The following is a 15,921-nucleotide window of genomic DNA, read 5'->3' on the forward strand; positions in this document are numbered from 1 at the left end:
CCTTTTTTCTCCCATTGGATTCGCAAAGCAAACCACTGCTGTAAGAATGTGGACAGCGAGCTTGCCATCTGCATGAGCTCATGCATCTCATGTTCGGGAACAAAACGGGGTGGCTTTCGATATGAAGTGACTAGGCGTCTGAGCTCTGCTTGCGCCTTTGAGATTTCATCGTTTGCTATTAGTTCGGCAGCGATCTTGGGGGATTTAGTAGTTATAAGTTCGTATTCCTCCCATGTGCATGGTAATGCATGAACCTCTGAGGCAAGGATTCTGTCAAGGAGGCCTAGGTCTAGCCTCTCATAGCTTCTAGTGAATGTGGTGAAAGTGTCGTCCAACATCCTGATGCAGGTTATTAAGTCATCCCCAGAGGTCGCGGCAAGGTCGTTAGCCAAGGAGAGGAAAGGTCGTATCGCGTATGAGGGTTTAAGACCTGCTGGTGGGAATGGTGCAACTGGACTGGATAGTGGTGACTCCCTCATCGGTGTCACAGGTTGGGCTTTGTACGTAGAAGCGCATTGAGGTGCTGCAGGAAGCTCTGGGGGCCTGGGGGTTGGGCTGGGTTCTGAGTGAGCAGTCATAGGGATTTTTAAGCCCTCTGGATTAAGCAGGTTTAAGGCTTGTGGCATTTGCTTTGGTCGATAAATGAGTTGAGGCTTACTAGCCGTAGCTAGCAATGGCATGCTGATTATGTGCTAGGTACCACGTGTGCAAGCCTTCCTTTCTAAGGTGATATCACTTGTAGATGAGCTTTTTAGCCGGCCATTTTTAGGCACCCAAATCCAGGGGTTGCCCTCGTAGTATCCTTGTGTCCGCAAGAGATCCTTAGGAATCCATCGCAGCATGGTTGTTTGTCTATGGCAATAGCGTCTATACTGTCTCCTAGGTCGGAATGGCTGATGTTTCTAGCGGTTAGGGTCCTGTTTGGGTGGTGTACCCGAATGTGTTTCCTGCCATTTTGGCACCCACATAAGTCTGGGCTCCTTGACCTTGTGAGCATTCTTGGTGGATTTGGGCCTGGGATTGAGTGCGTGGCACAAAGCCACAGGTTTCTCCAATTTAGACTGGGTTTGGAGCATGGTCCTAGGGGTTTCTACCGGTGGCGTTGTGATGGTGGAGGAATCGTGACAGCCCTTGCTGAAGGTTGTCACTATACGGGTGTTGCCGATGGCAAGATGAATGAGGTTTAGGTTGTAATCCACATTACAGTGCGTTAGCTTCTTGAAGGTATGACCCAATAGTGACACATTACCGGCTTCTTTAGTGTTAGGCAACACATGGAAGAAGGCTAGTAAACTTTCAGTCTCGATGGAAACAAGTACCTTGCACTTCCCCAGGAGTGCTGTGACTGTGATTCGGAGATATGCCGGTGCCACTGCTTCCTCGTCCTGATCCGTAAGTCGGTTATAGTTGCCATTCGGATGTTCAGCGGGGCTTCTAGCATGGGTGGCTCATGTAGTGGATGGGAAGGAGGATAGTACTTCTTTACGCGGCCGCCGTTAAAAAAGCCCACTCCTTCACCGTCAAGTATCTCCAACTCAACATTCCTAGTTTTACCAATCATGCGCATTCTAAAAGGGCCTAGTCCTTGGAACTTCATCTTTTGTTTGTGTCCTTTTACTGAGTATAGCAGAACAAGATCCCCTTGTTCGAAGTCTCGCTGCTTGACATGCTTGTCAAACCACATCTTTCGTCGAGCCTTCTCGCAGATGAGCGCGTGGGTGGCTAGAAGACGAGTTTCTGACAGGCGTTCCAGCTCGGTCAGGCGTTGCATCCATGCTTCCTTCCCTTCCCATCGTTCTTGGAGTGCTATTCTCAGGCTAGGGATGAAGAATTCTACCGGTAGAATTGCTTCAGTCCCATAGGTCAGCCTAAAGGGGGTTTGACCGACGGCCGTTTTATAAGCTGTGCGGTAGGCCCACAAGGCTGCCATAAACTTGTTGTCCCAGTCGCTTCTTGAGGCAGAGACTACCTTAGTCAGGATGTTAATAAGAATTTTGTTAGTTGATTCTGCCTGGCCATTAGCTTGAGGGTAGTATGGCGAGGATTTGCGATGGATGATAAGGAAGGTGGATAGGAGATGTGATATCACTTTGTTGATGAAGTGTGTGCCTTGGTCGCTAACCAGTTTGATGGGGCAACTGAAGCGCGAGATTACTTGCTTCCATAAGAACTTGGTAGTCGTTCTAGCGTCGTTTTTTCGTGTTGCTCTTACCTCTGCCCATTTCGTGAGGTAATCCGTGGCCACCACGATGTACTTGGCTTGTGAGTACTGCGATGTGGGCCTGATTGGTCCTATGAAGTCAATTCCCCATTTTTCGAAGGGTTGGCGAGCAATAATTGGGGTTAACTCCATTTGATCCTTACGAATCGGAACTTTTGCCCGCTAGCACTCGTCACAATGCTTGACAAATTGCTTGGCGTCGCGGAAAAGTGTGGGCCACCATAGTTGGGACTGCAACACCTTCTATGCTGTCGTGTCTCTGCTAAAGTATCCACCTGCAATGCCGCTGTGCGCTTTTGAGAGCACATCATGCATCTCATGTTCACACACACACCTTCGTAGCAATTCGTCTTGCCCCAACCTATAGAGTTGGCCTGCAATCAACTGATAGGGCTGGAGCTTCAATATCAAGTGCCTAAGTCGTGCCTTTTCTATTGGTCGCTCGGGTAGTCTGTGCTCGAGCACTTGGACTATGTCATCTGCCCAGTATGGCGTCAGATCAGCCTTAAATAGGTCTCTCTCTCTGGACAGGTGGAATAAGTGGGCGTCAGGTAACTCGTCAATGATGCCTTGTCCAGCTACTTCTCCTGTGGGTATACGGGACATGTGATTAGCCATGTAATGTTGTTTTCCCTTTCGTACCACCATGGAGAAATCAAACTCTAGGAGCAGGAAGAGCCATCGAGCTATGCGTCTTGTAGCACAAGGTTTGTTCACTAAGTAGGGCAGGGCTTGATGGTCCACGAAGAAAATGAAAGGTGTGGCCAGTAGATAGTGCCAGAATTTCTTCACGGCAAACACCATGGCTAGTCCCTCCCTTTCTGTTGTTGAATAATTCATTTCCGTCTCAATGAGTTGTCTACTAGCAAAGCTCACTGGGTAGTCCAAGTTATGCTCACCCGATTGGCACAACACTGCTCCCACGGCAAACTTAGAGGCGTCAATGTGTACGTGGAAGGTAGTGGTCCAGTCTGGGGCTCGTAGAATCGGTGCCATTGTTAGAGCCTTTTTCAATTGTTCGTACGCCCGTTGGCATGCTTCGGTCCACTCAAAGACGATTAGTAGCTTGTACAATGGCCTAGCGATCAGCACGTAGTTTAGTACAAACCGCCGATAGTATCTAGTGTGACCTAAGAAGCATTGAACTCCCTTGTAATTACTTAGGGATGGAAGGTCAACGATAACCCTGACCTTCGAGAAGTCCATGGCAATGCCGTTCTTCGACACCACGTGTCCTAAGATGCATCCGTGCTTCACCCAAAACTAACATTTCAAGGGGTTCAAGGAGAGGCAATAAAAGTGACACCGTTCAAAGACCGTGCGGAGTTTGTCTAGGTGTTCAATCCAGGTCGAATGGACACACAAGTCATCGACAAAGACCTCCAACTCCTTGCGAAGCATGTCCTTGAATATGGTGCACATAAGGCATTGAAAGGTGGCGGGGGCATTGGTTAACCCGAAGGGCATGACTATGTACGCAAAGACGCCCCACTCATCAGTGGCAAAGGCGGTCTTGTGCATGTCTGCAGGATGCACTTGCACCTGGTTGTACCCCGAGAAGCCATCCAGAAAATTGTAGGCTTCCTTGCCTGCCACTCTCTCAAGCATGTGCTCGGTGTACGGCAAGGGGTAGTTGTCTCTCTTCGTAGCAGCGTTCACCTTCTTGTAATTGATGCACACTCGAATCTTGCCGTTCTTCTTCATCACAATCACTATGGGTGACACCCAGTCTGTGTGCTCAATTTCGTAAATGAATCCAGCTCTCATCAGCTTGTCGATTTCTTCTTTGACAGCATGAGTGTGCTTTGGATTCATGGGGTACGGTCGTTGCTTGACCGGCGTTGCATCCAACGTCATGGGTATGTTGTGAGTCACAACACTCGGATCTACCCCTCGTAGCTCATCTAAGGACCAAGTAAATACGTCTATGTACTCCCACAAGAGAGCGTCAAGATCAACTCTTCTTCAGTAGTCAAGTCCTCGGCAATGAACACCGGTCGGGGTACTTCCCCTTCCAGGGCTAGGTTTACCTCCTTGACCTTGGCTGGCCCTTCAATTGGTTCGCTTGTTTGCCCTTGGCGCTTGGCACCTAGCAGAACTACTACCCTATCCTCTTTTTTGAATTTAGTGAAGCGTTTAGGGAGGTCTTGCAGCTTTCGCTGTTCCGCTGCTCGTGCATCCTTGGGACGCTTTGCCTCATCTTGCCGTAACCGTCTGCGCCTCAGGTGGACGGGTAAGTCCCCCTTGGTGTGTCTGGTCATGGGAGGCCTGGGGATTTCTGGGTCGCTATCAGAAGTAACTTCCGATTCAGAGTCAAACCCTCCATTTTCACTAGAAGATGTGGTCTCTTCCTAGTGCTCTTTCCTGGTCCGTTCGGTTCCGGCCAGCCAAGTTTAGCACTCGCTGCACCTCATGCAGCTCCATGCTTTGCCTTAGGCTCCTGGCTTGTTGATCCCTATTATACTCGGCTATGCCTTGCAGGCTGGCCTTCTCTCCTCCTCTAGGTCTGCAATGATTGCATCTGTCATCCTGCCACGGTGCTCATACTGGGCATGCGCATCGTAACTGCTCACCATCTGTTGTATAGTGTCTGGGAATGCGCTCACATCGAGCTCCTCGGTAAACTGATGGTCTGAGCCTTCCTCTGTCATGGTCGAATTCTTGAGCCTCGCTGCGCTGTTGATCAGGCTGACTAGTCGTGACAGGTCCTTGTTGTTGCCGCTCCTCGCTTGGTTCTCTCCTGCGCTTTGCGTGTTTGTCTACATCCTGGGTCCTCTCCTATTCGTGGGTTCCTTGAGCGATTTATCTGAGTGAGTTCCCTTACTTACTGAATACAATTCTTAATTTACAGCCACTCGATGAGTGTGTTGTTCCTCGTGCACTTGTGCCCAATCGGGCTTTCAGTTTCCTTAAGTGTACTTCAAGTGCAAAATTCAATGTGAGTGTAGCAAGCAATTCCTCAGTGCCTCACTCACTCTCGCTCGTTTCTGGCCTGATAGGCTTGTAGGTCCATTTTCTGACCATTTAGTCAGGGTTTAGGACTCCTTGTATGTTTCCTTGTTTGCTTCCGATCGATCAGGTCTTCGTGGCTCAGCGGCTTGCGTCCTAGTCCGTGGATCCCTCAACTGTCTACTACCCACTGCTAAGCGGCTGTGTACTACAATTTCTCTTATCTCGTGTGCCAGAATCAAGTTCTGAACGGCCGAACGGTTTCGACAAGTTGTGCTAATGCACGTTTGCCGGTCGGGTCAAATTTCTGACAACTTTGACAAAGAGTTACATTCGGACCAAGTGGTCCAAATTGCAGGGTCCGAGTGAGTCACTCGGATGGGCCGAATGGCATGGGGTCAAGGGCCGAATCTCCAAATCTGGCTCGGACGATTTTTACTCGAACGGGCCGAATGGCATGTTCGACAGATTTGGATAGGCTAATTCGGACGGGTCGAACCGCAGTTGGCTGAGGATCGAATCCCGGGTGTGGCCGAGTTCCGATTTTGGAATTCGGACGGGTCACTCGGACGGGCCGAATGGCACAAGGCCGAATGTGCCACGTGGTCAAAAAGTTCTGGCTCAGACGGTTCGAGGAGGGTCTCTCGGACGGGTTGACTCGGACGGTCCGAGTGCCGACTAGGGTTCCGACCGAGTGGCCGAATGGCAAGGGGCCGAAGGCCGATTCTGGGCCTCGGCCCAGAAGCAATAGCTCGGACGGGCCGAAAACGGCGCGACGAAAACAACGGGATGTCGATCTTGCCTGATTCTTATGATTTACTCAACCATTACAAGCACAAACCTCCTGATACCATCTAGGGGGTTTGAGGGAGGGATTCATATACCTGAATGGGTCGGTGAGTGCGTCGGTGTTGCGATCGAATCACACGGCCTGGGGCTTTCTAGCTCTCTCTCTCTCTTTCTCTCACACTGAAATGGCACAAATGAGTTCTCTTTTGGCCTCCCGGTTCTTATATGCCCTCCCAACTGTGGCGTTGACACCCGTGATCCCTCTCTTGTAGATCTTAGTCCTCACTAGCGAGCATTTTGCGCATTTGCATGACTTTTTCCCTGTTTTTACCCTGTTTTGAAATAGTGAACCCTACCCTTTTCCGGTTCAATCTCCTAGCTCTAACCTACGCTAAATGCAACAAAAATCGAAGGCAAAAAACTGGAATAGATTCTCCATGCTTTCCAATCATCAAACAACCAAAATATCCAAAATACTTACTTGTTCCGAAGATTAAAAGCACCCAACTTCCTACCTATCTCAAGCTCCGTTTCGGGGATGAATACCCTACTTCGATGCTCGATGTGAGGCGCGCAAGTGCTGAAGCTTGAATTTGTGGTCCCGGCAACGAAACCAAAATGTGGGAGCTTTCGCTCAATTCTTTCAAGCGTTTCAAAGCGAGCTCTAATGGCTATCTCTCACCTAGCCGACGTGCCATCGATCCTACGAGTGTAGTGAGCTTACCTTGATGCTCGATCGAGTACCCTCCTCTCTCTTGCACTCCGGTAGCTCCACGATCCTAGACGCTAGCTCAAGCATCCTCAAACCTCCTCCATCTCCAAGCTCCATCCTCCATAGCCGCGCGCGCAAGAGAAGAGAAGGGGAGAGAAGAGGAGAAGAGGAGAGGAGATGGTGAAGAGCTTCACCCTCTTGATCCCTCACCCTCACACACACTCACTCCCTCACACTCTCACACTCCCTCTCTCAAGAGCACACACAAGCAAGAAGGAGAGAAGAAGAGAGGAAGAAGAGGACTCCTTTTGCCACACACCAAAGAATGAGCTTCTCATTCACTTTTCAACTTTATATACAAAACCGTAAATCCCTTCGGGCGGTCATCCCCTTTTTCCTCTTTTACATGGCCGACCATAGCCTAGACCCTTTTTCCCATTTCCCATCATTCTAATTTATCCTATTCCCACTAATGCATACACTTTGCATAGGAGCGAGCCTGGCACTCTTTTACACAGATTTGGGAGCGCTCCCATATTTTAATGGTGCGCGTTTTCCTCTTTCATTGCCGTGGCCCAACACCGAAGCCTCTTGAGGGTCGTGTCCGAACATTTGAATTTTTCAGGGATTGGTTGCCAAACAAGGCGCCTTTTTCTGCTTTTGCGCCTTTTTTGCTCTTTTTCCTTCTTCCCAATTTTCGCTCCTCTGGGCTGCGATAACGTGGTCGGAAACACGGTAACACATACTAAACTATTAATGTTAGCACTACAAACCATGTGTTAGTTATTAAGCATCAAGATAGAAAATGCACAAAGCTCGTATTAATTAACTAAGTGCAATGCTGCAACTAAGGGATTACTTCTAATATAATAAGATAGAAAATACACAAAGCTCATATTAATTAACCAAGTGCAATGCTGCAACTAAGGGATTACTTCATGAACTAAGGGATTACTTCTAATATAATAACAACTTCATAATGTATGGATATACTAAACTATTAATGTTAGCACTACCAAACCATGTGTTAGTTATTAAGCATCAAGATAGAAAATGCATAGAGCTTGTATTAATTAACCAAGTGCAATGCTGCAACACGAAATGTAAACAATCATGTACAGTAACAAGCCTAAGTAGGTTAGCCTAAGCAACACACTTGACTACATGTTGACCCAATTAGATTAGAAGAAGACTAATTGCTATAACCTGGGAAATAGAGTGCCCTAAGTCATCAAGCACAAGCACCTTTGAGTTTGTGAACACAAGCTAGAAGGCTAGGGGCACCTCTACTATCAAAAGTAAGGGCTAAGGGGATTGATCATCCAAGGATAAGAGCATTGGTTAAAAAGACAAGGATACTTAAAAAGGAAAGATTTATAGAGAGGAGGAGATTGTAGTTGAGAGATAGATGTTGACTCTGCATGTTCCTTGACCACATGCAACATCAATTCGTGGCCATGAAAGCATAACTTGATGGGATAGAGAACATGTTGATGAGTATAGGGATAACAAGGTGATCTAATGACACCATGATAAAACTTTTCAATGAAGGCTTGCTAGCCTATGGAAACACACATGACCCAATCACTACTTCAATGGAATGGGCAATACTCTAGCCCAATGAGTCCAAGCCAAGGTTCCCATGCCACTTAAGTAGCTTCATTACTACCGAACCATGGAGGAGACTCTTAGCCACTTGGAACAAATCAAGCAAGCACGAGGATGAAAGCCTCAATGCTATCAAAAGCAAGTACAAACCCTAAGGTTGAATCTAGATGAAAAGAAAGGGTGCCATCGATAGACCTACATGCCATCGAGCAATCATCCCTTGCACCTCACGCACGCAGGCACGCAGGCACACACACACACACACACACACACACCTCCCTCCGTGTGTGTGTGTGTGTGTGTGTAGCCTACAAAAACATTTGGGCAACACATATATAAATAATATAGAACATATATAATAATACATATCATTAACACATATTATAATAATTAATTAGTATGTATTATGTAATATATTATAATATATATAGTATACACTAATAAGATATCTATAAAACACTACAATGTATATAATGTATAATCAAACATTACCTTTTATGAATGATATAAATTGCACATGTTAAGTACTTGTTAATCCATAAATGCATGTAACAAAGTACAAAAATGTAAAACAATATAACATATTTGAAATAAATTGTTTAGAATATTGCTCAAATATCAGCCATTCAGCTTATGAAATGAAAATAAGCAAAAGATTGGGATCTAGTCATGAACATGTCTTCCCCTTGAAAATGATTTCTAAGAGACACCATGAAGGTGTCTTTCACTATCCAAAATTCCTTACACATAGACAAAGGAGGCTTTTAAAAGACGTTATTCATACTCTTTGGTAAAGAAATATACTTCTTAGAAATAGTGCCAGTACTTATGTAATATTGCTAACATAAAAAATATACTTGAGAACATGCATTAGAAGGGAAAGTGATAAAAAAGCTAATGATAAGGGACCAAGTAAAAATATGCAAATATGCATGAGAAGTTCAAGTGAATAATGAGCTAATGAGAGAGATGACAGTAATCAATAATATGCAATAGTTACCAAACATCATGGGCTAGTAATTTACATTTTTCTATGCATATTCTTAGCAAAATGGTGTCTACAAAATTTGTTATGCATGTGAGTTGATTATGAATACCTTTCTTGGTTGTACAAGAGAAGTAGGATGTCCATGAGATGCCTCTTTTGATGGGTTTGAAAACTACAAGGATGATGTGACTATGGCCAATGGAATAGTTATGGTCGAAGGTCGTTACACTAGTTGAACATGCAAAAAGAGAGAGAGAGAGTGCAAGGGCACACAAAAAGAGTGCCTTTGCGATGTCAAGGCATTAGAAAAATGCTTGTTTGTTGGGTGACCAAGAGTGAGGATAAAAGAAAGCAATCCTCCCAATCTAAACCATGAGGGTCTCCTTTGCTTTTCTTTTTTTGATCTAGAAGCAATTCATGGTCAAAGTTTTGTGGCTTGGTAAATGTAAGCGATGTATGCAAAAAAGAAGAGACTATTCATGATGTGCTTTCCATTGTCAATGTATATGATTGTAATCCCTTACCTTACCCTTGCATGTACCATTTGATGCATTTTTAATTAGCAAGAGCTAGTTGCCTAATTTCATATGACTTGAAGTTCTAGAAGTCAAGATTGCATTTGTTGACTTATGTGCTTTTGTTCCATGGTGTGAAAGTTACAAGAAATTCAACAATTCATACCTAACTCTAAAATCATGTGCTCAAAATTTTCCATTGGTAAAACTTGAGTCATTTTTGCTTATCCGAATATTACTACTATATCATTTTAGTTATAGGTTTGGAAAGCCTTGAACCTCCAAAGGGCTTCCCGAACCTACCCCCTTCTCCAAACCTCCCTCCCCTTCCCCTCCCTTCTTTCTCACGTGTAATATCTCATTTTCTCTTCCCCCTCCCTTTTTTCATTAAAGCCTCCCCTCCCTCCCCCCTCACCTCCCTTTTTAAAATTGAAACCCCTCCCCTCTCTTTTACTTATAATCTCTCTCTTTCTTTTCCCCCTCCCCTTTTTAATTAAATTCCTCCTCCCTCTCCCCTCTCTCTCTCTCTCATGTGTAGGGCCTAGGCTCTCTCTCTCTCTCTCTCTCTTTTTGAGAGAGAGAGAGAGAGAGAGAGAGAGAGAGAGAGAGAGAGAGCAAAAAAGAAAGAAGAGAATAGGGAGGGAGGGAGAGAGAGGGGGAACAAAGAGAAAGAGAATTATAGAGAGAGGAAATATACAATTAAAGAGAGAGAGAGAGGAAAAGAAAAAAGAAAAAGAGAGGAGAGAGGGGGAGAGAGATAGAGAGAAGAAAATGAGAGAGAAAATAAGAAGAAGAGAGGGAATTTGAATACAGAGAGAATTATAAAGAGAGAAAATATAAAATTTAAAAGAATGAGAAAAGAAAAAATTTAAAGAGAGAAAAAAAAGGAAAAACGAGGAGAGAGAAGGAAGAGAGAGAGAGAGAGAGAAAGAAAGAGAGAAGAAGAATAAGAAGAAGAAAGAGGAAGAGAGATGGGAAAAAAGAGAAAAGAGAAAAGTTTTTTTTAAATTTAAATATTTTTTGAGAAAGAGAGAAAGGGAAAAAGAAGGAGAGAGGGGGAAAGAGAGAGAGAGAGAGAGAGAGAGAGAGAGAGAGAGAGAGAGAGAGAGAGAGAGAGAGAGAAGATATAATTTAAAAGAGAGAGAAGGAGAGAAGAAAAAGATAAAATTTAAAAGAGAGAGAGGGAGAAAAGAAAAAACGAAAAATTAAGAGAAAGGGGAGAAGAAGAAAAGGGAGCAGAGAGAGAGAGAGAGAGAGAGAGAGAGAGAGAGGAGAAGAAGAGAGAGAATATAAACATAAAGAGAGAATTATATATAGTGAAATAAGAGGGGGTGGGGCAGGGTGGATGGAGCAAGGGGAGAGAGAGAGAGAGAGAGAGAGAATAAAAAATTAAAAAGAGAATGAAGAGAGAGAGAGAAGAAAAAGAAAAAAAAGGAAAAAGAGGAGAGGGAGAGATGGAAGAGAGAGAGAGAGAGAGAGAGAAGAAAAGCGGGGAGAGAAAAAAAGGAGAGACAGAGAGAATCAAGAGAGGAGAAAAAATAAGCTAAAATAGAAGGCAGAGAGAGAGAGAATTAGATAGGGAATTTGGAGAGGGAGAAAGAGAGAGAGAGAGAGAGGAAAAAGAGGAAAGAGAAAGATGAGAAGTGGATTGTTGAGCGAAGTTGCCGTGCGCTACTTTGCTCGCAACTTTGAGGAAGTGGCCTAGCGTTCTGTGCACGCAGCGCACGCACGGAACGCTAGTTAAGATTATTCACCATATTATTTCCTCATCTAGCTTTGAGAAGGGCTCTTGAGAAACTTTTTCTCGATTTACTTCATTATTCAGGACCAAGGGTATAATAAGTGTTGGAAAGCTCTAATAGTGCTTGTTACAAAACTAATTTAGCTTATCTTGATCAATTCCTAATTACAATCCCAATTACAATATTATAGTTGTCGATCAAAAACACATATTCTAGTTTGAGGCCTAGGTTACTTGGCAAATATTATGAGGAATGGGCCATTGTAAAATTAACTTTGCATCTTGGTCCATCCAAAGATCATAGGTTGAGCCACATTTCTATCCAAACGTTTGAGTTTGGAGCCTCTTGATGTTTCATGCATTTCCACTCCATTGTTGTGCGATAGAGGGACTTAAACTCTAGAACCATGGTACAATAGTTATGATTACTAGTGTGCTCCTCATTACCTCAACTTTTAGTACAAGTTTGGAAATGAGACAACCTTTGCTACTATTAGCATAGGGCCTTGGTTATGTTTGGTATAGGGGCATCACTTTATGAGTCCCCTAATGCACTTGTAACTCCCACCAAGATTTTCAAGATAGAGAATATTGGGAGAGGAGGGAGACATAAGGGTGTTGGAATATGGTCATTCGAGAAGGAAGACCATGTTGACTTGCATTCTAGTTATGGGAATCTTCATGATGACCTTGGTCTGATGCACACTCCTACTTCATCAAGCTTACTTGGAGAGGTTAGAGAAAAGCCCTGAAGCTTCACTTGCATCATTCTTGACCCTTTCAAAAACCCTAAAATCAACCCACTTTGCCATGAAAAGCGTCGAGTTTCAACTCAAGCTTCTGATTGGAAACTTCCAATGAACAGAGAACACTCAATGTTAAAGCTTCAATCCAAGTTTTTGATTTCCAATGGACAATGACACTCAACCTTGGCTTTTCTTGGACTTGGATCGAGTGACCGAGTCAAGTGCCCTAAGCCCTTGTGTAATCCATGGTGTGATGGTGACAATGATAAGCGCACATTGGGGAAAATAATATTAGGAATAGGAAATAGGGAGGGGCTGCTGGCCGCGGCCCGCTTTTTTGAAAGGTTATTTGGGTGGATGAGTAAGAGTGACAAGAATGGGGGCCACTACACATGCACAATTCAAAATTTAAGAAAATTAAAAAGACACGGAAAAGAAAAAGAGAAAAAAAACTGGACACGGCAAAGAGAAGGGCAAAAAAGGGCCAAACCTTAAATTAGAGGCCGGCTCCGGCTTTCTTTTGCCGAGAACAAAAAAAAAGCGCCTCAATCGCCTAGGTAATTGCCTCGCCCCCCTCGCGGACACACACCCCCCACACATAACGCAGGATCGTTCACATACACTCTCCCTCGAGAGAAGCTCTTGGCACACACAGAAGAAGAGGCTGCGGGAGCTCTTCCAACCGTGGCTATGGCGGTAGTACCTTCATCCTCCTGCGCCTTCTTCTTCCTCATGGCTATCTTCCTCTTCCTTCTCTCTACCTTGGCGCCGTCGGTGCACGCCCAGGCCTCTGCTCCGGCCCCCGCTCCCACAAGCGATGGTGAGTTCTCTCTCTTTCTCTCTCTCTCTGCACTTTGTCTTGCGGCAGTTCTGTAGAGCACCGTTTCTTTGAGGTGTTGCATGTTGCGCTCTCTCTCTCTCTCTCTCTCTCTGTGCACTTTGTCTTGCGGCAGTTCTGTAGAGCACCGTTTCTTTGAGGTGTTACATGTTGCGCTTTCTCTCTCTCTCTCTCTCTCTCGTGTTTCTTTCAGCATTTCTTTTAAGCATCGTTCTCTGTGAAGTATTGTGAGGTACTGCACGTTGGGATCTCTCTCTCTCTCTCTCTCTCTCTGCGGCCTTTCCGGACTTTTTCCTGCGGCATTTCTCGAAAGCACAGATTCTGCAAGGTATCTGCGTGTGTGTATATGTGTGTCTTGCTGTCATTCCTGATGTTTCCTTCCCATTTCTGATCCTAAGTTTTGGCAGTGTCTGCGGCACCTCTGATCTTGCATTGTGGCATCTCTCGGGACATTTCTGACTTCTTCTTGTCCTCCGTCTTTCGCAGGTGCTACCATCGATCTCGGCATCGCATATGCTCTCATGTTCGTTGCGCTTGCCCTCACGTACGTCATGCACCCTGTCGATTCTTTTCCCTTCAATCTCTTCTGAGGGCCAGCATCTTCGAACGTTTGACCATCGACGGTCTCGGACATTCTCGACCCCGTCACGCGATGCATTCTTGTACCAAAACCTAAACTGCCTTCTCTCTTACCTTTAGTCACACTTAGGCTCGCCCTGGCTTACACCTGCTTCTTCGTATGGCAGATCTCGTGCCATTTTTTCTCCTGCTAGTCAGCCATTTCTACACAAACCTGATTATCTGATGTATAGCTAGACATAATTCTTTGTTTTCTTGATAATGTAGGTTCCAACTCTCCGACTGTCAGGGTGTAGTGGTTGGATTTGAGCGTTTAAAATGTCTGTGTTCTGTGTGGAGCATTAAGGTGAAACGGGTGAAATTTGAGCCTCTAAGGTAGCTGAATTCTGTGTGGAGCATTGAGTCTGAAACAGGAGCCATTACCTTCCTGCAGTCTTTGGGATTTATGTTCATGTTAAAAGATGATAGATGGATTCCAAGCTTCTTCCGTGTGCGAGATGGAAAATTTCCATTTTCATTTTCATTTTCATTTGAATTAAAGCGGCTGACCGCGTGACGAATAATCCGTCAGTCCTGCCTCCCACGTGGGAGGCAATGGAAGTCTGACACGGCCTTGCTTTTTGAAACGTTACTGAATACTGAATCGATACCGATCATTGATGTCTTTCAAGTACATGGAGTTCTTTATATTTGCCAAATTGCCACGTTCTTCCAGTCTTCCAGAATCCAGACCGCGGAAAATTTTAACGTTGGTGAAAAAATTGGAGGTTTTCTCGCAACAAGTTTTTGACTTTTTTCCATCTGGGAAAGGGACGCACTTTTCCCTTGTTTTTCCCTATAACCTACTGACAGGGCTGAGTCGTGCCTTGTAATAGTGACTCGTGAGGGAAGAGAGATCCCAATCCCCCCTTGCTAGCATTTAGTCGTACCACAAAGGGTGATCAGTGCTAATGGAAAACCTCGGATGCATTGCAAACACTAATGAGAAATGCCATTCTAACTTAGGTTTAGCAAGGTTAACAATGCTTATTGGTTGATAGCTGTCTTTGCATGGGAATCTTCCCCCTTGCATTGATCAAATCTTATACATTACACCCTTTATGCATACAGTGTGACATAGCTCTTAAACATTACACCCTAGTGTGATAGCCCCTAGCAACACCTTATGTAGTACCTCCATTACAAGTCATGATGTTGTCATACTTTTTTTTTTGATGGAAGCTTTAAAGTTGTATTAAAATATATCATGTTTACAACTCTTTAAGGGAGTGTCGCTTCAAAATAGGGAAGCTACCTTGACTTGAGAGTATATAATAACATCATTACAAAACATATAGTCCATAATAGGTTTGAACTTAAGTATTAGATGTCGAGATGTTTATCCTAAGATTCATATCTATCTACATCATTATTATTCAGCTTTCTTCTTGATGTCCAGCAATATGGTTGCCACATCCATAGTGGAAAATGCTTTCCCTAGTCCCTCCATATTGTCTTCATGTTGCTTGAGAATTATTTTTGCATTTTTCTCAACTTGAAAACAAAGATCAAATTTAAAACCATGGATAGGATCTACATCAGTATCTTCAAACGTTTTCTTGTTTCTGCTTGTCCATATGTTCCACAAGTAATAACTTCTAATCCAATTTCATATTGGGAGAGGGAGTCCATAGATTTCCCCCTAGTAATAACTCCTTCCAAGTGAATTTAGTGGGGTGATACTTGATGACAAGGACCTGCATGAAACACCAGATGTTAGAATTTTTAGGGCAATCAAGGAATATGTGAGGGATTGATTCTACATGTTGGCCACATCTTAGGCAAAGTCATTCCAAGTGAGTTTAGTGGGGTGATACTTGATGACAAGGACTTGCATGAAACATTAGATGTTAGAATTTTTAGGGCAATTAAGGAATATGTGAGGGATTGATTCTACTTGTTGGCCACATCTTAGGCAAAGTCCATTCCCTAGACCAACTTTGAGTGCTCTCTCATTAGTGCAAAGACTCTTGAGAGTAATGAGCCACATTAGACAAGACATCTTTGGTTGGATTGAGGGAGCCCAAATGTTATTGAACCTGTAATTCTATCGTACTACTGACCAATTAATATGCCATCTGTTATTTAGTTTAAAACAAAGAGGAGCACTGCTTTTTAATAGGTCTGGAAGACATGATTGTTGATGTCAACTTTGTTAAGTTTATGGATGAGAGATTTGAGAAAAGAGGGTTGGTA

General features: G+C 44.3%; 1 protein-coding gene across 1 annotated transcript; it reads left to right on the top strand.

Moving 5' to 3' along the window:
* Nucleotides 1-12,773: 12,773 nt before the first annotated feature.
* On the top strand, nucleotides 12,774-13,948 carry AGP41 (arabinogalactan protein 41). The gene is made up of 2 exons (XM_087667163.1): nucleotides 12,774-13,089; nucleotides 13,594-13,948. The coding sequence occupies exons 1-2, from the start codon at nucleotides 12,960-12,962 to the stop codon at nucleotides 13,695-13,697; spliced, it is 234 nt and encodes a 77-aa protein (XP_087523289.1). The 5' UTR covers nucleotides 12,774-12,959; the 3' UTR covers nucleotides 13,698-13,948.
* Nucleotides 13,949-15,921: the final 1,973 nt, after the last annotated feature.

Source organism: Lygodium microphyllum, chromosome 25, assembly GCF_053477565.2.
Source record: "Lygodium microphyllum isolate KBCC chromosome 25, Lygodium_microphyllum_v1.1.10, whole genome shotgun sequence".
Lineage (NCBI taxonomy): Eukaryota > Viridiplantae > Streptophyta > Polypodiopsida > Schizaeales > Lygodiaceae > Lygodium > Lygodium microphyllum.